The 25,207-nt window shown below is 34.8% G+C and overlaps 1 protein-coding gene across 3 annotated transcripts in view; it reads left to right on the top strand.

Moving 5' to 3' along the window:
• Positions 1–25,207, top strand: part of LOC100644452 (helix-loop-helix protein 11) — a 160,299-nt gene that overhangs the window by 13,470 nt on the left and 121,622 nt on the right. For 2 of the 3 annotated variants that reach the window (XR_007225724.1, XM_003398945.4), the window contains exon 2: positions 5,922–6,246. Coding sequence is in view for 2 of the 3 variants with exons in the window: in XM_003398945.4 (XP_003398993.1) it covers positions 5,922–6,246 (325 nt within the window). In the remaining variant the exon portion in view is untranslated. The remainder of the gene's footprint in view (positions 1–5,921; positions 6,247–25,207) is intronic. The other variant, XM_012313550.3, reaches the window with a different exon arrangement.

Genomic DNA, 25,207 nt, shown 5'->3' with positions numbered 1-25,207 from the left:
CTGTACTTCAAGCCGTTTGTTTCCATTGGAGTGACTGGAATTGGTCACAGGATCGGTTAAAAGAGAAGTGTAAACCTTACAACTTTTCATGTGCGCAATAGTTGTACATACAAATATGGGTGATTAAAATATTTTGGGTACGGTTTACATTAGGTTATTTAATCTTTATTTGATAGAATACAGAATATAAGGTAGAATTAAGGAACCTAAGAATTAAGCTTAATTTCTTTTGTAAACTCGAATCTGAAATGTCATACTGCGGGCCTTCTCCGACTTCAACAGGATGATTTCATTTACTAAATAATTGCAAATAAAAAGAAGCTTTGAGCAGCACTTTTAAACATTTAAATTGTTTAATTGTAATCTTAGTGATCTTTTGTTGAATTTGAATGGATTCTTTTAAAACTTTTTACATGTTCAAAATGTACGGAAACCGCGCCAAACCTGAAAGAGCCTAATGTGAAATATGATAATATCAATGAATAGTGTGCCATTTTAAGGTTAAGTATAGTAACTTAGCCCAGATCTAAAACAATTAGGCGCGTTGTTATCTATAAGAGCGTTCATATAGCGATTCTCGTGACATACAGTATCGCAATGCCGGGTTTTCGTGTTTTACATTCACAGATTTTTCTAATCGTTACATTCTAATCGAAAATTAAAAATCTTTTCTGATCGTTCAATCGTACTAATGAAGCTTCATAATGTTTCATATAACACACGTAATATATGTATCCATAAAAAGTATCTATAGATGTTAGAATACTTTTATGAGCCAGTTCGTATAAAAGTAACTTTATGGTCCGCGTTTTGACTACGCGTTTCATTGATCCTCAGTCCGAAAAGTCGAAAGGAAGTTTCTCGAATTGGTCGGCTAGTGACAGCGTTATCGTAACCGTCGCGTAGCTGCGTCGCTTTTTTTCCCCGGTTTTTTTTTTTATAGGGCTCGACAAGACATCCTTTCCGGTCGTTTCCTAGTCGCTAGCAGCTGATAGGCAGCCAGAGATAGCGAGGCTCGTGCGAAGGCACCGGTAACAACCAGCTGAGTGGCGCCAGCCATCAGCTGTTGGTGACTCACGCGAGAGCACCGCGCCGATATAACACAACCGCACAATCCGCGTATTCTGTCTCGCGGCTCGCTCACTGACACACGTCTGCGCATGCGCGAGACGCTACCATTGCTACACACACGCGAAACGCAGACGTGGCAACGCAACGTTCGGATACGAGCGGTGGATGTGTAGATACATATACATGTACAGCTCATGATGGTATTCGAACAACTAGTGTTTAAGAGGGATGCTTGAAACTGCTATATACGGGGTCGTTCGTAACTGGTGGTACAGGGTGATTCTATGTGAAAAAATAAGTCAAAAATATGGAATACAGTTTGTTTTATATGACGCTTTGTTTCGAAGAAGATCGAATTTGAAAATTCATCAAGTCTACTTAAACTTGGCTAATTACCTAATAATTAAGTATGTGCGAACAATCAGCAGGAGGTTGTTATGCATGCGAAAATAAATCGAAAATATAAAATAAAATTTTTCCTTTTAACACCTCATTTTCAAGCAAATAAAATTTGAATATGTTTATGTAAGAACTGATTTCATACAGGCGCACCATATTTTCAATTTTATTTTTCTCGAAAACAAAGCATCTTATGAAAAGATTTTATTCTACGTTTTTAACACATCTTCATACGTAGTTTAGCTCCGATCGATTATTTACTCTTGTTCAGTCCGGAATTAGCTAAGTTTAAGTATACTTGTCAAATATTCAAACTCGATTTTCTCGGAAACGAGACGTCATATGAAAGAATTTTATTCTATTTACTTTTTCGCCTTACTATTTTCGCGTAGGATCGCCCCGTACTCAATTGTACCACCAGTCATGGACCACCCTGTATATTTTCAGTTTGTATAATTGCCAGCATCTGCATGTTTTTGCGTGTGCATTTATAAGAAGAATAAGTAACCATTGGAGTCAATTCGATAAATAAGTTTAAAGGAAGTAGTGATACGTAATTGATAATACGAGGAAAACTGGACGAGAAAATGATTATATTTGTAACAAAAAAATAATCCAAGGGCTATGTATGTGTCGTTCAGAGAATATTTATAGTATGAATGTACTACAAGTTGCTCATTATTTATGTTTATAAATTCTACTGATGATGTAACGTACATTCATTATTAGTAACTATGACTTATAAGATACCTAGTATAAAAATACATCTCTTAAAAAAATCTTAAGATATTACCGCAATATAGACGTATACAACAATATTTAAATTCTGTATCAAAGTAATCCGGTATTTCCTAGTTACAATATCATTCAAGCATTTAAAATTTTAACTCGCGTGTTACATGTTTTGAATAAATTGAATGTACATTTTCAAAGTGCTTTTTCTTAATTATGCATTCAAACTTTCGAATTTAGTTTCGAGATTGCTCGTCTTACATTAATACGAATTCGAATTTTGTAATTCTTACTAGATGAATCTACAAATCCAGTATTCAATTTGAAAGTTAAGTATGCACATAAATACAGAAGCCTCTAATGTTCTACCTCTCAGGTTCAACGTCGTTAGTGCTATCTGATACGATAACGCCTATTCGACGAACACGTGGGACATGATAAACTCCAGCTCCATGAAGAATGTTTATCATGAACTCGAAAGAGTAGACCTGTGTTACTCGACGATTTTGAAAGCATCGTAAACTCTGAAGTAGATGGTATGATTTTTCCATTTGAACTGACATTCTTTCCAAACGAAAATGGCGTTTGTGACTAACAACGGATCATCGGATACATTTATTAAAATTTAGCCTGATAATAGTCTTACATACGTATACAACGATTGTAATTTTAATTTTAACCCGTAATTTTTCACGATCCACTTGAAGATTACATAAAGTATATCTAATTGCTGTGGAGAGTTGATTGATAAGCAATTCGAAATTGATCTGATATAGATCTGCGAGCTAGGAAAAACTAGACAAAGATAGTAATTCTCACGTGATCTTCAACTGAATCGACTTTGAATTATTCATCCGACGTTTCTCAATGAGTATAATCCTCTTAAAAGCATGTATTGTGTAAGATATTCTAATATTGTACCTAATATTTGACTCTACCCATCCAAAATCAGTTCACGACCTACACTTTAGAAATGTGTCTGTATATAGATATATAGATATATAGTATATAGATCTCTATATGTATGTATATATATATATATATACATATAAAGGTCTGTGATGAAAAGGAAGGTAGCCACCTACTTAGTCGACCTACTTCTACGGGACTGATCCGAGTGAACTCAGCGGGTATCCGACGAACGAGCTGACGTCACAGCAGCCAACCATCCAGCCAGTAAGCCGTCGGCGTACCAGCTGATCTAATGTAACCACTCGATGGGAGAATGCCATGTGGAATTCTGCTGCGTGGACCACGTGTTATTATTGCATATCCTGCAGGAAGTACGATGACTTCACCAGCCGTTCATTCATACAGTTCCTTCTTCAAATTCCTAGAATCTGCAAGTTTCGCCGTATAGCGTGTTTGTCTTTAAAATTTGTTGGTTTTTATGTTTTCACATTTGCCAGAGAAATTAGATTGCAATTAATGATTCGTATAGTTCTTGTTAAAATTCTTCGAAATTTTAGTTTCAATTTCAGTGTACACTGTAGTTAAGTTTAAAATTTCCTCATCTATAATGTCTTTTGTATATACCATTATGTTTCTCTTTAAATTTCATTCCGATTATTTAATGGTAATTTTAGCAATTTCAATCATAATAATGTAAATCAACTAAAATAGTTCCCATCTGTAAAATCCATCAAATATTGGTAAATTAATCTTCTGTTACTTCGAATAATGAACAATGAAATAGGAATTTAAACGGGTTGTTAAAAAATCAGCGCTAAAATATCGAATACAAATGCAAATACGCATAACCGTTTCTCATTTAGCGAACCGATTCTTCAATTTCCACAAAATCAAATAAATCATTCGTATAATATGAAACACGTATGCCCTATATGTAGGTATATTATATACATGTGGATATATTGTGGTGCTATTATCGGCACGCGTTGAACGAATGTTTCAGAGAGCAGGGCACAAGGTCACGGTCTTTCCCTGCTGACTCATCTCACATCCGCTATCCCGATCTTTTCCCTCTTTTCTCTTTCTCCCTATCGTCTCCGCCGCACCTCCGTGTAATTTTACCAGATGTTTCCTAGCGGCAGACGCGCCACCCATTTCCCATCTCTCTTCTTCTTCTTCTTCTTTTCTCTTCACCACCAACATTACCGACCAGAGAAACATTCCCATCTCCTCTTCATTTCTAAACTATTCATTACATCCGTTCCTGTAATGGCATACCGTTTAGTTCAACTGTTAATCTTCCACAAATGCGTACCTCCTCTTCCTTCTCTGAGGTTTCGTGAATCTCGTGTTTGGAATCAGATGCAGCTATTGTTTGTTTTTGTTTGATTTTTTTTCTGGTCATTATATTTTATTTTTTTTATTGGATTTTCGAAAACTTATAGAAAGTTTGTTTCAGTTGTACAAGTTTTTACAATATTTTCAACAGAGTTTCGCATTTTTAGATTGCAATATTCTTGAAATTAAAGCGGACCCTCAAATAGTATCACTGGAATACTGGATGGCTATAATACTAATTTATGTTAGATTACTAAAATTTGGAGTACGTAGTTTTATTTCGTATTTCATGTTTCCCGTGATAGAGATCCGTAATAAAGCTAAATTAAATGAACAATTTCGAGATTAAGCAATCTAATCCTAAATTCCTATGATCCCCAATGGCTCAATGCCAGAATATTAAAATACGAAACAAAGATAATTTTTATTGTGAATAAATTGTGCGGGAACTCCAGACGCAATAAAGTTTCAATAAATTGTCACGAAACTAAAGAGAAGGATCGTCATTCCCAGAGCATGATGTTGAACACGCTGAGCATATTCGTTTCAAGTGTAGATTGCAGACTCTCGAAAAGCATTTCGTCGTAGCCAGCAAAGAGATAACCGAAAATCAAAGAGACGAAATGAAAGAGAGGACACTGACACGGACTTGGGTATATCACTTTCTATGTGCACCCCATATGACGTCCACGTTTCGTCGAGTTTTGTGGCGGCTCTAAATATTTGATTTACAAGCAGATAAGAGAGAGAGAGAAAGCAGAGAAATGAATGTGCAGACAGAAATATAAAAACGACTGTTTGTCTGGATATAAGGGCTTTTAAAGAAATTGAAAGCGTCGTGCTGTTTGTTTCACAGAAACTACATAGCAGCCACGACTTATCGACAGTTAAATTCGCGGTCAATGAAGCGAGACATCATTGTCGTCCTGTGGTTACAGTTTTCAAAGGCTCTACACTGCACGCAATGTCAGCACTACATGAAATTATTCTTCACGTATTCGTTTTTTCCCTTGTGCAACTAGGTTTTTAAAATGCTTTTTATCATCCAACGATATAGATTTCTACGTTCGCCACGTATTTCAATGTCAATCTTTCGTATTATTCTTTTCAAATGTTTAGTTGGAAGAAAATATTCACTTTTCGATCCTTTTTCAGCAATAAATATGAAATCCAGTATTTAATATAAGAGGAGATCGCTGATTTTTTCTTATGACTATCCATTCATACAATAGGATTTTACTACTATAATCTTATCTTATCTTATAGTATAAGTTTAATTAGTAATGTATTTAAAATAACATTAAGGAAGACGATATAAATACTTAATTCTTGTATCGATGAAGCTAAAAATTAGCAAAAGTTTCCCATAAGAAAAGGGTTAAAGAAATCAGAATGAGTTTAGTGTTAACACTCACAAAAGCAAATAAATAGTCAATAAATATTAAGAACGTATGATTTTTGTTTGGCAGAAGCATTGGAACAATAGAGGAGGGCTCGGTGACCACGAGCGTGACGGTCGCCGAGGTCGCTGATTCGCAGGAGCAACAGCAACAGCAATCGAAAAGCAACGGCGCAGTATCTCGCCGTGTTGCTGGTCAGAACGTTGCGTTGAGCAACGGAAATAGTACCAGCAACGTCGGCCGCGTTACACCGCGAAGCCATATGGAGCAGGAGAAGCGTATGCGGCGAGAAATCGCCAACAGCAATGAACGACGTCGGATGCAAAGTATTAACGCCGGTTTCCAATCTCTAAGGACGTTGTTGCCACATCATGAGGGCGAGAAACTTTCTAAGGTAAGTCCTATATTCTTATCTTCTTTCCCCCTTACTTTTTTAACTTACAAAGAATTAGTGTGCGGAATCATCCTTGTACAAAGAACCATTGTTTTCACGCTTGAAATTCGACATATCAATTTTACGAGGAAGAAATTTGGCATGAGAAATAAAAACTCGAAACCTTCATCGAAATCAAGCTAGCTGTGATGTGTGAATAAAAAAAAAAGTGAATATAGGATACTCTTGTAGGTTTTTCGAAAAATCGATCGATGAAAGTTTTTTTGAGACAAGCGTATCATACTACATCATTAGTTTTAGACGCTTTGTCTTATCGAAAGCAACATTGTTTACTTCCTTCAATAAGTTACCTGTGCTGAAGGAAGAATTTAATCCCCATAATTCATCTAGTCATCATACAGATTGACTCTTTGAATTCGTAGTGCTAGTTGAATGCGTGCGTTTGATATCTAAGGTTAGTTTCTTTTTAGGCGTAGTCATTTTTAAATAGATGATAGCGCTATATTGTTGAATGAATTCAAAGGGTTGATTTCTTCAATCAATCGTAGTCAGTACACGGTTAGTCATCACTTGCACGTATCAAAAGAAAAATGTTGTATTAGATTAGTGAAGATCATCAAGAAAAATTATGGTAAATTGCCTTAACGTTTCTTGACACGAAAATTTTATTCTAAAATTTTATTACACTGCCGATTAACACCAAAGTATAGTTTTGTTTAGTTTTAGGATAAAATACGTATCTTTTCTGGTTTTTTTAATATTTGGAAAATGTTGGACATTCCGAGATTAAGTTTACAATATTTATAAAATTGTTCGTTTCTTTCGTAAATTTAGACCTAATTATTTTCTACTGTTTAATATTAATATACATATTAAAATCAGAAAAAAAATAAAAATAGATTTATCATATTTTTTCTTGTGGTCCTCATCTACATATTCATCATTTTCTTTCATTTCTTCATAATTAATTTTAAAGTAATATTTGATTACATCGAATTAGATAATTCGATTGAAATAGTGCAAAATGTGCAATGCGTACAAAAAATTATTCTTATGCCGCACCTTTTGCACGTGTTCGAGACTGGCGGTAGCCACAATGTCGCATGAGTGGTGTACGGTTGTTCAATAGTACCACTCTGCAACACTTCATTCATCCGACCTACTCTTTCATTCATTGCTCTGTGAATATTGCGTTCTTGAGATGTAAAATTTTGTCAATCTTTCCGACACTTTCAATATCATTATTTACTGCACTCAATCAGATTAAATATATCACACTATGAATTAAAACCTATCCTCTAAACCGAGCAGCAGATTCATAGTACAATTTAATTAAATATAGTTGAATTCACATGACACGTATACTATCAATTAAAAGCTGACTTCGAAAATTAGTAACAAATTGAGAATGAATGTCGTTTTCATAGTGTTCTATATTTATTGTTATGAAAAATTCATATATTTTTTTAGATCACGAGAATGAAGAAGATGGTAAAGAGAATATATGTGGTTATAACCTAACTGAATAATAACTCTTATTTAAGAAATTCTCAAAATCTTCATTTTCAGTCTGCTATATAATAATTTTCCAGCTATAAAATATGAAAAGAAAAATACATAATAAAATGTAATTTATATCATATTTTCAAATAATTACGATCTCGTTAGAAGCCGTTAATTCTCCGAATAAAATATATTACAATGATAATATTTCGCCGCCGTGCTGATGCTACGTGGTTCTTAATAGGATGTCGTTTCTACTAAGGTTAACACGTGGAACGGAAACGGTAACCTGTTTCGCTTTGGTAAAGTGAATTCACCAATGAAGCTGAATCGTTCTCTCGCGCGAACGTAGAGGAAGGAATATTACGCAACGAATGGTGTGTGGCTTCGGGGCAAGCGGCAAGCTTTTACGAATTGTCGCCTCGGCGTTGTTCGACTAATTTTAGCATGTGAAAGTCGTCGTCCGATCCCACGCCGTTAAACTAGATTCTGTCCGGCTTTCGTGTGCATGTATGCCTAGTCATGTCGGTGGCTTTAATCGTTCGTCTCGTCAATAGTCCAACACAGTGTGACACTGACCGCTTTAGTTTGCCCTTATACGGTTGCTTCTCTATGACGTTGTGAATATCAGCTGACGCCTGTTATCGTTTAATTGGAGATATGCGTTGACCAATGTTCCTAGCTATCCCTTCATTGTATGTGTAGTTGGTATTTAATTAGGGATATTGAAAACTTGGGATATGGTAGAGATAAATATTAACTTTTTATAGTACTATTATCGATTTTGTTGAAAAGTTGGAATATAGTTGAGGGGAATGTTAAATTGTGTATTAAATCTTCTATTGACACACTTTTTACTACGAATTATAAATTTTAAAGTTAGCTAAAATACTTTTTGCTTTAATCTTTAATGTTTACACTTTACGCTTTATCTTGAATGTTAAAGTCTCTTTGATATCTAATATCTTAACGAGCTTAACGAAACGATTCTCATAAACAGTCGTGAATAATCTGTCCACGAAATCTGCAATTGCGTAAATTTTACGTTTATCTATAAGCAATTTACCTACTCGTTGGTAGGTTACGTGATACATGGACGATATCTGAATGCGACGTGTGTAATACGTATACACGGATATCCACGTATTTACGTGCAAAATCAGCTGTTAATTCACAGCAGTGGTTACGAGTCACGCGGATATCACGAGGTTCTAACTGACAGTACTGACGTTCGTAAAGAATTCTTTTGTTTCAAAAGTTACAATTACAAATTAAAAATGAGTATTATAGAAAAATCATGTCTCAAAAGAAGAGACATAATGTCTTTTATAACGAGACGTAAATACTCTTCAAATAAAATACTCTTCAAATATTTTTTACAAAAATAAAACGCAAACAAAATAAGAATATCTAAATTTACGATCAAATTAATTTTACTACTCTGCTAAATAGAACCCAAGATTGCCATATAGATAGAAAAGCAGCAGTTTCCCGCTACTTTTCACGTAGGCTGTGTACCTACATACAACTTCTTGGTGTCTGTGTGTAAGCGCGTACTTTCGCAATACGATATTTCGCGAACCAGTCCTCGGGCCACATGGTTCAATTCCCACGCATTTCTCTTAAGGAGATCGCTCTGTTCCTTTTGTTCTTTTACTCTTTCCTTTCTTTTTCGCCGCTTGCTCTTCCCCTCCCCCTCTCCATGCTTCACCCTTTTTATCTTTTTCCTTGTATTTGGCCTCGCTTGCCTCCATCTTTTCTTCATTCTTCTTTCTCTTACTCTATACGACGAAGGCCAAGCTTGATCGACGAAATTTGCTGGAACCCTGGCCCACTAAAAACTACATTATATACTGCTGTTCATAAATATATGAGACACTTTGATCAATTTTTATTAATAGTACATGCATTGATAATACGAATTTTACTGAACTATATAAATTAATGATAAACTAATGCTCAAAACCAATAATTACTACGTTGTAGAATTAATAGACATGATATGATATTTAAGTTATTTATGTAGAACGCTTATCAGCGTTGTTTGAAAATTCAATGTACGATTCGTTGAAGTGTTCACCGATTTGAAATATTAAAACATGCTATGTCGAGTCATGATAATGTTTGTCTATCAATTTGGAAGAATCTTCTCTATCTTAGTTACAGTTTGCCAATTTTAAATGAGATGAGGATAACGACCCTCTTTAACAAAAAAAATCTTTGTAACGTTTTATTCTATAATGTATTAATTTTTAAAAATAAATTTTATGGTGTCAGAATATTTTGCAAAAGCTTTAACGATGGATAACATTTTGGTGAATTTATTTTGAATTTTATAAATAATTAATTGGAATATATTATAGAAATAAATGGAGTTATTGGTAGTGTATATATACTTGGTGATTTAACTCCCTTTCGCTACATAGCGAATATTGACGAGACCAATGTCCAAATACGAACCCATCTCTTTTTTGCCGATGCGGAACTTTTTGCTCGTTACACGCGACAGCGACCATAGGATACAATACTCTGGAGAACTTATTTCTTGTTAACCATTAAATCCATGATTTTTTCAAATTAAGATTACAGCAAATCACATTTCCGCTTTTTATGGGAAAATCACGTTAAAATTCTGTTATACTACCAAGCAATCAGCAGTTCTTTGGAAACGAAAGAAAGGAACAGGCGATGACATAGGCGTAATCGCGTAGTCTCGAGAAGTGTCGCGTCTTTTGTAACGGCAGCAGCACAGCGGCACTTTGGAAAAGAAGAAGTAAAAATGAAGGAGCGCAAATGAGCACAGACGCCTCGACCCATTTTCATTTAGCACTCGCCAGACAAAAATAAAAATAAACCGCTCTCCTCTCTCTGTTCGTGAGTCTTTTAACGAAACTTGCATCGTGCCTCCCGCGGTTATGTGTGTTGTGCGTGCGTGGGTCGGGGTTGTTTCGCACGCATAATCGTGCTTTTGTGCCGCACGAGATCGATCTCGCATGTAATACAGCCCTCGAACGTATTTGCATTGAAACTGCCTGATTAATACTGGTAACCATCGGCTCTCGGTCGTCACGCTTCATTTTTTACGCCTGTTGATAAATTTTCCCTCGCGAAGAAATACAAGAATTTTCTGATCTTTTGATAGAATCAAAATGGTAAAAATAATCTTATTTATAGAGAACCTTTATATAGAGAATAATTATTTATTTTATTATAATAGATTTATTACTATTATGATAAGTGAAAAGCACGGAAGGAATTAACAGAAATGAGAAGCAAAATTTTACATCAACAAAGTTCCTTCTCCGATGTTTTCCCTTGTACGTTGTTTCCGTGGTTCTTTCTCTGCATCTGGATCGTACGTGAGCGCGTTCCAACTTGGTAGGAAAGAACGGCGGGAACCCAGACGTCACGTGCTTCTCCTTCTCCAGCTTGTTTCGTGGCAATGGTAGTACTACCGCTGCACAGAGTCCAATAAGTTGCTTTGCGTCGTTGCCTGCGTCGCGTATCCTAACCTTTTTTCGCCACTCATTTTTCGCGCCGCACTTTTCCTTATCCATTCTATATACACCGCAGATGTTAACACTTTTCAGCACCTAAAGGCGCGTACCCACTGACGAACAGTTTTTTATATTTGGTCAATTTCTTAATTCTTATTCATTATACATATCGTATTCGATAAAATATATCGTTTTTCAATTGATAAATCAACAAGATTTAATAAGAAAATTGTAGATATTGTAGATATTAGAAATATTATAAATAAGTATTATGACTAGTACTATATGTACTTTGGATATTCAGGTATTTGGATATATAGTGTTTAATTTTATAAATTATTTAATTTTAAATGTATTAAAAATAATATTAAGACGGCCTTTGTCAGGTAAAATACGATAAGGTAAAAGATATTCTAAAATTATATGCAATATTTAATCAAAATTCTTGTGAGTTACCTGTAACTCAACGATACCAATCGAGAAATATTATTTGCAAATATATTCGTGAAACATAGTGGTACTTTGAGTGAATATAAAATGCTTGCGAACTTCTTGGAAACATCGTTCACGAACTGTTCGCTGGTGAGTACACGCCTTAAGGAAGATTGTATACACATGAGCGTACGCTACATATTTCTCGACTTCGTTGGCCGGTTTTGCAACAGCGATTCATTCGGTTCGCGAGTCATCCTTTCGTTGAAAATCTATCCTCCGTGTCGAATGATACGCTTCGTTTCATACTATATAGGGTGTTTCGGAAATATAAGAAGAAAAAAGAGAAATGAAAATGTATTATTAAAAACGGATTCACATTATAGAAGTGGGTTTTGGTATATGAAGACTTCTTTTTAAATTTTTATAGATTTTCCTTTTTTCTTTCTTTTTAGACTTGTTTTCAGTAATTTGTTTTTGGTATTGAATTTATTGTTATTTAAGCAATTCAATATTTTCACGAATATAATTTACAATATAATTGAAAACGATCTGATTCATTAAATATTATAATTTGATATTTTATATCACGATGTTTCATCGTACAACGTAGTAAAATGTTTAATTCATTTAATACAAAATTTATTCATGTTATTTAAATTCATAAATTTTATATAACATATATAACAAAATATTTCATCTATAAAAACATCCAACTTATTTCTTTGATAAAAAAAAAATGAAAATTTACAAATTCATGATTTTGACATAAAAAAAATATGATATAATATCTCATAGCTTGAAATACAATAAAATTTTATATTAGTTCAAGTATCGAAGAAAAAAAGATGGAAGCAATTATTTTCATTGTCGGAACAAACTTGCTGTACCAACTGAATGATGGTGTAGCTGGTTCAGCCGAACGCCAGCTAAAACGTATGGGCCCAGGAGCATCTGGGTCATTTTACTCTTCTCTCCGCAATTCCCCTTTCCATCGGTTCGGACCCTGTTCGTCCCTTTGTCTCGAGCTTCCCTACGGTCCCTCTTTCTGGTTAAGCCGACCGACAAAGGTCTTGCCATCAGTATATATTATATACCTGCGGCAGCCGATACAGCCGTTGCTTTCTACAAGGTGTCCCAAGCGGACAGAAGAGAAAGTTCCACAGGATTTTCGACTCACAATCAGACCACGATACCAGCAACATGAATTATTTTGTTTCGTCTTAGGTTGAATTTCGTGTCCCAGTTTCTAATATATATATAATTGACTTCTCGGTTTCATAGACCAAGAAAGGGACTTGGCTTACATATTTCTAACACTTTAACGTACTTTAATGTACTTTATTTAGAACACCTATCATATCCAAAGATCCACACCCATTCACACTCCCATCCCAAACATACATATCTCATCTTATCTGTAATACTAAGTTTAAACATACACATATTCCCAATTCTTAATAATATTACGTAAAATATGGAACTTGTAGCAAAGAAATCGAAATGGAAAAAATAAGCATTTGTATACAAGTTACTAACGACTTTACTATAAATTTTATTTAAAAAATTAGACTTGCATATAAACAATTCAGTTAGTTTAATATCAATCTTTTTATAACAATTTATCGAGATTCTGTAGTTCCGTAAGTTGAAAAGCTTATACATAAATCGTTTTTATAGTTGTTATTTCCTTGAAGCTGAAATCTTTCCGTAAGATAACATCGTAATGAATAAAGCAACTTTGTAAAGGTTGATATAACGTGTGAATCGCAGGAACAGCTGAGCGGTTGAAATTCGAATCGTTTCGCCGTAGTAAGTAGGTTATTCAATCACTCGATTATTTTACTACGTCGAAACAATTTCCAGAAATATTATATGTATTCTTCTATTTGTTGGAACAACGAAGAAAAATCAAATTTCTTGTTCAATTCGTATCTTAACTCTTGACCTCGAATCTCCTCCTCTGTATAACCACTTAACACTTACCAGTTGACAAGTTTAATTTCAACAGTATTAGCGCTTCTATTAAAGTTTCGTTTTTCCTCTTCAGGTTTCAAAGTCCAAAAGAGAAGAGGAAAAACAAAACAACGAAAAAGATATTCCGCGTATTTCTAAGAGGAAAATTAAAAAATATCGTCGTGACTTAAATATTAATTAATCATAATATAGTAATGTACATTGTACATAGATGTGTACATGCTTTTGTGAGCCACTGTATAGATATAGCAGACAACATGTGGTTGCAGCGATTGATATGGGGAAGTGACGTGTCGAACAGAGAGCAGTAACGGTATAATTAAGTCATCCGTAGAAATAAATTAGCACCGTGATTGCATTATAATCGTGTCTCTCAAGTATCTCCCCGGCCTTGTAGTTTAGAAGCGTGTCGTTGGTACAAATATGCATGCGCTTCGTCACCTAGGAATGCAGAAGGAAACTCGAAGCCGCAGTCTCGTATAACGGCTTGTGGTATAGCTTCACCAACCGGCATTAAAATACGCAGTATGCTTCCTTTGCGATATATTTATTCGTGGATACAACAAAACGTAAAAATATAATAATCTATCGAGGAAAAGTCGTCTGGTTATAAGATGTTGTTATTATGTTATCCGTGTTGTGAATACTCTAGAATCCCATATAACGCGACAAAATTATTTATAGAAATTTTATATAGATTATTGCCTGAAACATGTAAGATAAACAGACAAGAATAGAACTCGTAATTGATTTACTACGCTTGTCTTCTATGCTTCGTTGTAAATTTGATTCATTCGTGACATACAAACGTATACGTCTTTGAATTGATCCTGAATCGAAAATCATTAAAGTATTTACTATATCGACAAAAGCGTGAAATGCAAATTCTTATACTTAAGTTCTATTTTTTCTTTATAGCTAATTCATATACATTTATATTTATATTTAAATATACGTTTATATTTGTATAAACATCCAATGCAATCTATTCGCGAAACACATAATTGAGAAATTTTATAGAATTTACTAACAATGTTACATCATTTGACCTCGAAATTAACTCGTTGTTCATTTAGTATTAGATTTGTATTGTTCTACCTGTTTTCACGATTGACGTCAATTGAATTATTCGTACGATTCATGACCAGCGCAAGAAACTACGTTCATGATTAATTCTCTCGCAGACCTCGTGTAAATCACGTTTACGTGCGTTGCGCGCACAGAAATCGGTCTCTTTGCTTTGTCACGTAATAGCGTGAAAAATAGATCGTTCTAGTTATTAAAAGCGTGCGTGGAGTTGCATTGTGCGGTGAACATACGATAAAAACGTGAGAAACTTATGTAGAGGGTGCTCAGTAGAAGTGTCTGATGTTAATTACGGGTCAGGTGTAACAAAGGATCATTTTGTATAGAAAATGCAGGTATATCCATTGGGTTCTAAAATGGAATTACGATATATTATAAAATTTGTGGTAATCGTTATTAGCCAATAACAATATTTTAAATTAACAATATTTTACAAATTATTAACATTAATAAATCGTCTCAAACAGCAGCAATAAAATTATCCAAATTTTTGTTATATTAATAACTGAGAAACAGCAAATTTTTAGATATGTCATTAACGTAACAATAGAACAATATAGGGCAGGCTTTTCTCCAACTTCGTTAGCTCCTCGTATCGAAAGAAAGTGGATGCAGGTCTTTGTCTCGATGACCTGTCCCCAGACACACCTTAGAGTTAGGAGTCACCGTGCGTATTTATAGAACGTGACTAGCGATTGTAGTGCTATTTGTCGGTAACAAGTTACCCTAATGACGCTATTGTGCGTAACGACTGTTGCACCTGTATTTTCGCAGCTTCGTACACGGGAGAATTTTCATCGACTTTCTCCTCTACGCGATTTACGCGAAACGAATACCTCAATGGATTTCTTGAAAAATTCCAACTTTGCATAAATAATTTTGAGAATCGAATAAATCTTATAACGACGTTTTCTGTTAAAGTTCACTTCTGAGAAAATATCCTTCGATGTTTTGGAAATAATATCTAAATTTTCAAAATTAAGTTTTTCCTTTCTACACTCACATTTTAATAGCGCGACTGTTTAAGGTTTAAAATTCTCGCATGCTTTGTTTCCCGCTAACATTCTTCTATATATTTCCCTGGGAATGAAATGTTACGATCGTTTGCGGAGAAGAATCCTGCGACAAAACAGACAATGATTCTCGTCGGACTTCATTAATTACTTTTAATATGTCCCGTGATTTAATCGTGCTGCCACGCTCTGTCGTTCCTGTGCAGCTCGCTCGTAAAAGTCGTGGATGTCAGAGATACGGTGGTTGCAATTAATGGATAATGCCATTTCATTCTACTTCGTCGTTTTTTTATTCATTCTCTCTCTCTCTCTCTCTCTCTCCGCCCCCCCCCCACGTTTCTCATCTTTTCCTTGTGTTAACTCGAATACTATTTTCATAACATATAACTAGACTGCGAATTTGTATGCGCTTATAGAGAACTTCAAGGTGAAAAATTGTATAGAATGCACATAATATACAACAACTTATAGTACTTCTCATAATATTTAGTAGACAAGATAATTTTCTACCTAGGTTCTAGTTTTTTATTTATATTCATAAATAATAATACAAATCTGCATACGTATCTGCAGTCTACTTACAATATTGTATCTTAACAAATAATTTTCATTACCATATCTCCTATATTCTATATCTTTTATGTTACTATATTCTAAAAATTCTACGAACTTATTTGCGTCTTTCCTTACGTTACATAGAAGCTGTCTTCCAGTAACTATTTACAAATTCGTCTCTCGATTTTCCCTATAAGCGAAACCATGATTAGGCGAAAATCATTTCGAGTTGGACATAGCGAAACAACCACGATAAGAATAGTAGTAACAACACAGGATAACGAAGGCCACAAATCATTACACGATGTCGGAACGTTCAACTGCAAGTCGTCTCGGGACGCATTTTCTTCCCGTCTCGAGCCCGCAAAGTTATACTCGTAATTTACATCAATAGCGGACAGACATCTGCGACAGACGTTTCCTCCGGGACACGCATTCTTTTTTATGTCTTGCTTTTGCTTCGTTGTCCTCCATCTCGACATCTTATTCTATTCTCACGATGATAAACACAACCGATAACACGTGTATTTTGATTGGTAATCTTGCAACGAGTATTGTCGAGTATTGTGTAACGAGTGTTCTGTCATTCTTAAACTACGAATTTTTATGCAATTTTAACTTTCACATTATTTTTAAGATTGCATATCTTTTCTCTAATAGTGTCTCCTTATCGAAAACCGTATAGTTCTGGTTCTAATTTTATAACATTTGAATTTACGAAAGAAATTGTTGAACCAAAATTATAATCATTAGACGCCTTCGTGATAAATGAATAATAAAAACAGAGCTCCAATTGTATTATTTAATTGGTGAAATTTTTATCGTAACATAAAATGTCTCCATATATATATCGATATATGTACATATATGATGATCACTTCATTATGGTGAAAAATAATTACCAATGATGGTTGTTTTTTCTTTTTCTTAAATTAATTACAGAGATAAGTATAATATACGGTTTTGTATAGGTTTTTTCCGCTTTGTTGCTAATGAATGCGTCTCCCAACTGAAAGCATTGTCGGGCGGTTCGAAGGCACGCGAAGACTCTCGTTTGAAGCGTCGCTGAAAGGAATTGCACAAGCGTGTATACTTTCTCGCAACAGGATTTTAAGGGGTTACACGCGTACGCGTTTTATGACTGCCCCGTTGGAGGTGGTCGAAGGCTCGCTCGTATAACCGAGCTTCGACGCTCGTCACGCGTATGAATATTTAAAATTGCAGTCGTTCTTCGACATTCATCGGGTTACGACGTACGCCGTAGGTATCGTGTCCTCTCAGCCACTCTAGACTAATATGGGTATCTCGAAACGTAGAGAAAAGGTGACTAGAGAGTCGAAGGAGATATAAAATACGGAATAATATGATCCTCCGTTTATTTATTCCTTTTTTGTTCTCGGAAGAGGCTTCGGATATTTTCTGTTGGATCTTTAGTGTTGAAAGTAAATCTTGCAAGGCTTAAATTCAAATACGATAGAATCTTGATTATCCGAATCAATTGTGACAGACGTTGTTCGGGTACACGAAATTTTCGGATAATCGATTAAGTCTGTTTCCACGAAAGAGAAGATTCTTTAGTTCGAAGTATTTTATCTCCATCGTGATTAATATTACGTAGGAAGGAAAGCTTTTTAACAAAATTTCTTCATTTTGATAATCTACTTCAGCTTCTATGCCTGTCTCCCTTACTATTCTTCTCTTCCTTATTAGCAACCATTCCCCAATTTTCCATTAACTCTGTCGACCCTATATCTACGTTTCAGTGAAAGATTCCTGATATGACTATGTGTTATCACATTTTGGATCACGGCCATCATAATACGTTTCATTGTTTCATAGAAATAACTCACAATAAAAACGCGGCGAGCTTCTCCAATGATCCAATATACCACGTACAGTACTTATATAGAAATTTAGGGACCGCACGAGTCACGTGTTAGTGAAATGGAAGTTTGTCCAATTGTGTCACGAAAAGGGTCGCTCTGGGGTCGTGGTATACGCGTACTAGCACAGTGTACGCGAATAAACTATAGTAACGTTGAAACACATGGAGGAGAGTGGGGAAAAAAAGGACGTCGTTTTACATGCCTCCATTTGGAATAAACGAGTGTACGTAATACGGTGTCATTATCGTCGCACGCGACGAGACTTGGCGCCATGTCGAAGTCCTGTTCCTTCGTGCTACCACACGTATATACGACTATATCGTGCGGTATAGTTATCATGTGGGCATTCTCATGTATTTATGCATGTCACCGTGGCTGAACAAGCGTTCTATAAGTAACATTTCTACATATGCATTCGTACGTTGTATCGCGTTCTTTCTAATCCAGTTTAATTGCTATCAATGATCAATCGAGAGCGATACCGAGGTGAAATGCATACGGGGCCAAAATTTTGTTGTATCTACTATTCGTGACTTTTAATAGTGGACGACAGTTGATCTCTATAGTGGTATTTGAATTAAAATCCAAGTCTGACGAATAAATTTGTTAAGATATCGCAAGCGTATAATGACATTTGTAAATAAGGATTTGGAATTGAATTAATACAAATTATTACTTCTCATGAATTCTTTATTTCCTCGCTAAGTTACGAATATCAGTTTACATTTTGGTGCCAAAATATCAGTAAATTTACAGTGTAGGATCAAGGAAAAATATATTATGATTAACGGTATAATAGAAATAAGAATGGCACAATTAATTAAAATCGAAATGTCACGAGTAATTAATGTATTAAATACGATAAATTTTAGTGAAATTTATTTCACTTAAATCGAAACATCACCAAATCACAGACAATAAAATCGATTGTATTGTATAGCGTTTAGTACTGTTGTAATTTCGTATTCTTTTTTTTCTTCCTCCTTCTTGTCATTTGACTGGCGCAGCGTTACATAAAAATTCTTACGTAAAAGTTGCGGGGAACTTGGGATAGACGTTGTTTCACTGAACGGTATGTAGATGATGTGTATAGAAAAGCTGAAGAATTTTTACGAGCAGTTTTGCAATAAAATACTACTTAAATGTCTAAACTGATGAAGAATTTCGAATAATCTGTTTTTCTTTCCTGTTACAAAATTTTGTTTTATTTTACATACATTGCATTTTTTATAAATCACTCAATAACATACACAACGATCAAAGATTAATATGTTCATCCATTATTCATGAAAATCTAAATCTGCTGTATATATCACGTTTTATTTCAATTCTATTCGCCTTTATCTATTACACCGATTACACATTTAATCTTTTCATCATGCTAACAAATTCAGCCGGAGGATTCTACATATTTGTCGCAAGTCGATTACTAGCCACAATTGACTGGCTTACGCAATAGTATTGATTTTATCGCATATTCATTTGCGATATCGTAGCAATAATTAATTTACTGAATTACTCGTTCCTAATCGTTGTAGTCGACCATAATTTATTATTATTCGTTATTTAATAATGTATGCTTACGTAAAGATGGTGTTTTCGTGTTCGTTTATCCATTCAGTTATTTCGTATAATTGTTTCTCCGTAATACACTAAGTTATTCTTATTCGTAATCGTGAATACTTGGACAAATGTGAAAGGCAAATTGTAAACCTGTTAATTACAGTGCGAATAATTGTGTTGGCTACGTAGGGTACAATGATAAATTGTAATGACGCTCATGCTTTAACGAAAGAAATACATATATCGTATAACATCGTGTTATTTATTATGTACCTGTTCTTTGATCATTTATTATTTATAAGGTCAAAATTTTTTTTATGTATTTATTTCGATTCAAGTTTCTTGAATACTTTCTAAGAATTGAGTTCACGGTCATACTTATATATATATATATATACATAGTTATATTTAATACATTTTATAACATTCGCAAAATTTTAATTTGTGCATGTTATAGATTCTTAATGTGCTTTTTACTGTAATATTTTATTGCGGAAGAAGAGTTGTGTTGTCAAGAGTGATACATTTAAGGAAAGTAGATTTTCTAGAAAAATTGGGAAATTCTGATTAGATTATTACACTTATTATACTAAAATTATTATAATTAGGAATATAAAGTTAGAGAGTTTGGGAGAGGCAGATTTTAGGAAATAATTAGAAAAAGAAAAGTTTGTTCGATGGAGTAAAAATTTCGAGGGTATTGAAGAAGAAGAAAGAAAAGGAAAAAGAAAGAATCAAGCAGAAGAGAAAGAAAAGCCACAGAAAACAAAGGAACCGAACGCAGACGCAAGTTATTGGCCTGTTTACCTCATTGCCTACGAAATTATCCACTCGTTCGACTGGGCAATAGTCTGCGGTAATGTGGCCAAACGAAGGCCACATTGTCCGTTTAAACGCCGGAAGAAATCATCAAACTTGCCGAGACATGTTCACTAGCGAATATTAAACGCGAATTTTCTCCTCGTTCAACTATCGATTCAAGAAGCAATATATTATTATGAAACTTGTATTCTTGAACCACAAAAAACAAAAGAATTAAAAATATCCACACTACCTTTCAAAACTACGATTATGTTATTACAGAATTCACAAAGCAGAATTGAAGTACAATTACAGAATCACAAGTCAAAAGTGTTGATAAATGATGATTAAATTGTTTTTGAATATCTGCAATTTTCTTAATTCAAAATCTTTTTTTTCTTTTACAAAAATTCGTCTCTTTCAAGACTTAAGGAAAGTATATTTGTTGTTTTTATGAAAACATTCTTCTACAAACAATATTGATGTTTTCATGTCTATAAACTTTCTGAAGCAATTTCCCGGCTAAGTTTCATCATTCTCGCGAGAAATGTGAAAGTTTGTAAACAATCGTAGCAGCAGATTAGAAGAAGTCTTACCATTGGGCACTACGCAAATGATTGGAAATCCTTTTTCAGGAAAATGTGGTGATATATAAAACAGCATATAAAACAGTAGGCGGGTGAATCTTTTTCACATCTTCGCAATTGCAGTATCACAATTGCTGTTGCACTGTTGTTACCAGAAAGTGAAGTAAATGAGCGTATTTGTAATTACGCAATAATTAATGTTTCACTATTAACGCCATACTAAAAGGAAACTGCGTATTGTTGTAAAATAAAGATAGCTTCTCCTTTTTTTTATAATCATAACTATTCGTTCATTATTTAAACAATATATCAAATAATTTTTTAATTTTGAAATTTTCTAACGAGAGATCATTAGCTCTAATTTTTGCAACTTATCTGTCATTTGTTTTATACGAAAGAAGTTCGTAGTCGTAATTTAAATCATTAAAGTTCTAATTATCATAACAATATAATAGCGTTCGTTCGTATATTGCTAAAACATCGTGATATTCCCTAAATGTTTACAAAAAAATATTTTCTATCGACAAATCAAAAATTCAATAGTAAAAGATTGATATTCGAGACATCCTCGAATCCTACAACAAAATTTAAAAAAAAAAAAAAAACATATTGCTTAAAATATTGTACACCATCTAGTGAACAAACCTAAGTTTCTCACGATAACTCACCGTTAATTACACCTAACCTAACGCTAGACGACATAGAAAAATACTAGACAGCTGTTTGCTCTACGGAAATATAACGGGGTGGGAAAAGAATGTAAGAATTCTGGTTAGTCTAACGAGTGACACAGAAGACACATGGCATAGGGTAAAAGAAGGAGGACAATAAAAAGAAAACAGGCACACAAGGTAGAGGCGATACTCTCGATCCATTTGACCGAGTTTTTTCTCATGTCGGTTGCCTTTTTGCCCGATCTCCCACTCGTGGCACGAACCCGCCTTACGAGATCGTTGACCGAATGACACGGTGAACACAGAGTACGGAGTCACTCGTTCACTCGCGACGTCGTTAAAGTCGGGGGAAACAACTGACTTGGTTTTATCGGCGCACGTGGGACAACCTTATCGGATGCACATCCGCTTTATGCGTCTGCATTTATCACTAGCGCTATATCAGTGTTTCCTAACTTTTTTCTTCGATCATGCGTTAATGCTCAATGATTTTTATATCACCCTGAATGAATCTAATACGTTTATGGACAAGCGTTCGTTTTATTTCAATTTCAATAATGGCGTAATTTTTGACTAATGAAAAATCTAACAAATAACTGTTAGATTAATCGGGAAGCAGCATGTAAAAACTGTTATATGCTTAATAAAAACTGCGTGAACGTGTTCTCTATAATATTCTTTAAACATTAACTGAAAATAAAGAATACACGAGAACTGTAGAGTTGTTTACCGGGGATTTTTATCGATTGCTTTTAGAAAAAACTCTTATTAAAATACATTTATGGGACACGTATAATACCACCATAAAAATCTTCCAATATAAATGTAAAGGTCTTGAGATTTCAAAAATCTTAATTTCATAAACAACAAGGCAAAGTACATATCGCAACTTGGCATTGATTGTTGTGACGCAACCCAAAAAATGTAAATTTCAGAGGAGTGGCTCTTTGAAATTTACATTTTTGAAAATACTAGACACAGGTCTGATTAATATAATTGCTTGTTGAAGCGAAATTGATGGCGTCATAAATACTAAAGAAATCAAATTGGAGATTTTTTCAGTTGTGCCACTATCAATGCCAAACAGCGATATATCGCTAGAGAAGAATTTCAAGTAGTCGGTTCGAAACTTCATAACCCTTGGCATCGGAACCGGATTCTGAGTAATTATTTTCGTCATCGAGCTGCAAACAAGCGCAAGAACTCATGTGCTCTTGCTATTTGTAAACAGAGTGTTTGTCAACAACGAGCGGGCCAGTTCATTACGCCCTCCGCTACGTTTGCCAAACGAATAAGTCCGCGATCATTCAACCCGACCTCCTTTTTTCTTTTTTCTTCTTCTTTTTTTTGAAGATCTACCATTGTACAAGGTCCTTTAAGAAGCCGAGGCAAGAAAAATATGCGCGCGGATCAACGATGACTCGTAACATCAGCGCCGATTACGGTAATTAATCTTCCATGGTTCGTGCCATTTGTTAACATTCACGACATGAATGGCGCCGTTATTAGCCGCTCACAATCTTTCAGTCTCTTCTTTCAGCCGATGCTTTTGTAAGATTACATGTTTGCACGGCAAACAACGAATTATTCTAATTAACTGTAGTTTGTCGAATAAAGCTTTTCGAAATGCTTATTGAATTTTTTCATAATCCATGTGTTCATCCTTAAATTTATTGATTGGATTGAACACGTTATCGGAGTTACGAGTTTTTGTGTCGTTTATATCGACGTCTAATCTTCTTACTGTCCTATGCTTTCGAAAAATCGGAAGAAATTTTAAAACGTTTATCGAGATATTTGCATTAATTACGTTCACTGTACGCAATATCTAGATCGACTATATTTCTAAAAGAAAAGCAAATTATCGACAAATGAAATACTGGAAACTGTGAAAGCTGGAAACAATAGCCATTTTGGAAAATCACATGATAAAGGATAAACAAAGGGATAAACGAGTAAATATTGGGATTGGTCGTTTTATTGGAATGCAATTCGTTTGGGGTCTGTTTGCGGGCATTGCTCGCATTGTTTCGCCTGTCCTTGTGTGTAACGTTGTAGTCGAACCGCAAGGAATTCGCGGTTCAACAGTTCGATCTATGGATCGATCATCCATTCCACGCACTCGAAGCCTGCATTTACGTGCACCGAATTTCGCGGTACAGTCATGGTATGTCGCGAAACTTTATGTATGCCGGACTGGCCGCAGGTGAACGAACCTGATTGATTCGTTCTCATAGCGTTTTATCACACAAATACAAGCAATTTTAGGTCGACGAATTCTTTAGCTTTTATTTTTTACCATTCTCGTACCAAACGTATAACACGATCGGAAACAAAAACTTCAAACCAAAAACAAAAGTAGAAAGAAAAGAGGGAAAATCTACTGGAAGCAACAGATTGCAAATAATTTAACGAACGTGTATGTTCGTAGCTCGTATAGGTGGCGTTCATGTAGCATACCATGATATGTGCGAATATGCATACCACCCTTTGTAGTAAAAGGGTTAATCTTATTGCGGGTTCCTCTCGACGAGGGAGAATTACGAGTAGAGGGGAGTAGGACGACAACTAACGTAGAGAAATTGCATAACATTATTAATTGCAATTAACGTTGCGTTACATGCTCACGCAATGCTAAGCTGATTACAGGCCAGAGATCGTACGAGTGAAATCTACACGCAACATAAATGCTCTCGGTAGTCTGTCAGGCTGCCATTTGCTGATTTTAGCGAAGTCCTCGACCGTAGCTTTAGCGTTATAAATTTCAGGATTAAAGCGTGATATGAGCTGAATAAATTCATGGATGCACGCCTGGAGCAAAAAGATACCGCCATGTGTTTGACCAAGTTAGGGAAAATTAGATGTACTGTTTCATCGTAAATACTAGACGACGGGATGATAAATAACGTAACATTTCGTACCGGTTCGCTGGTGTTACTTGGCGTTTCGCGCGATACAAAGATTCGCAAATTTCGAAGAGTCTATTCTACAAATATTTGAAATAGAGGAATCCTGGTTTTTATCTAGATGATTCGAAAATAAGTCAATTTGCAAATTACAGAGAGAGAAAGTTTCAAAGAAATTTCACCGTAAGATATATCGCAAGATTGCTGTACAATTTTTTGGGAATTGGGACTTTCAATTGCACCTATTTTCTCAATTCTCTGTAACATTTAAAAATCTAAAAGAAATGCGCTAAAAATTCCAGAATATTAACAGTAACCAAAACAATAAGCAGCGTATATAAAAATGTAAAGATACGAAAATATTTGCAACATAAATAAAATATCTCCACTATAACAATTATAACAGAATTACAGTTGGAATCGATTAACTTCCAAACCGATACGTATGATCATCACCGTTATAACATTTCGTACGATCGAT

Source organism: Bombus terrestris, chromosome 11 (assembly GCF_910591885.1).
Source record: "Bombus terrestris chromosome 11, iyBomTerr1.2, whole genome shotgun sequence".
Taxonomy (NCBI): domain Eukaryota; kingdom Metazoa; phylum Arthropoda; class Insecta; order Hymenoptera; family Apidae; genus Bombus; species Bombus terrestris.
Note: the sequence above shows the minus strand (reverse complement) of the source record. Positions and strands in the feature narration are given on the sequence as shown.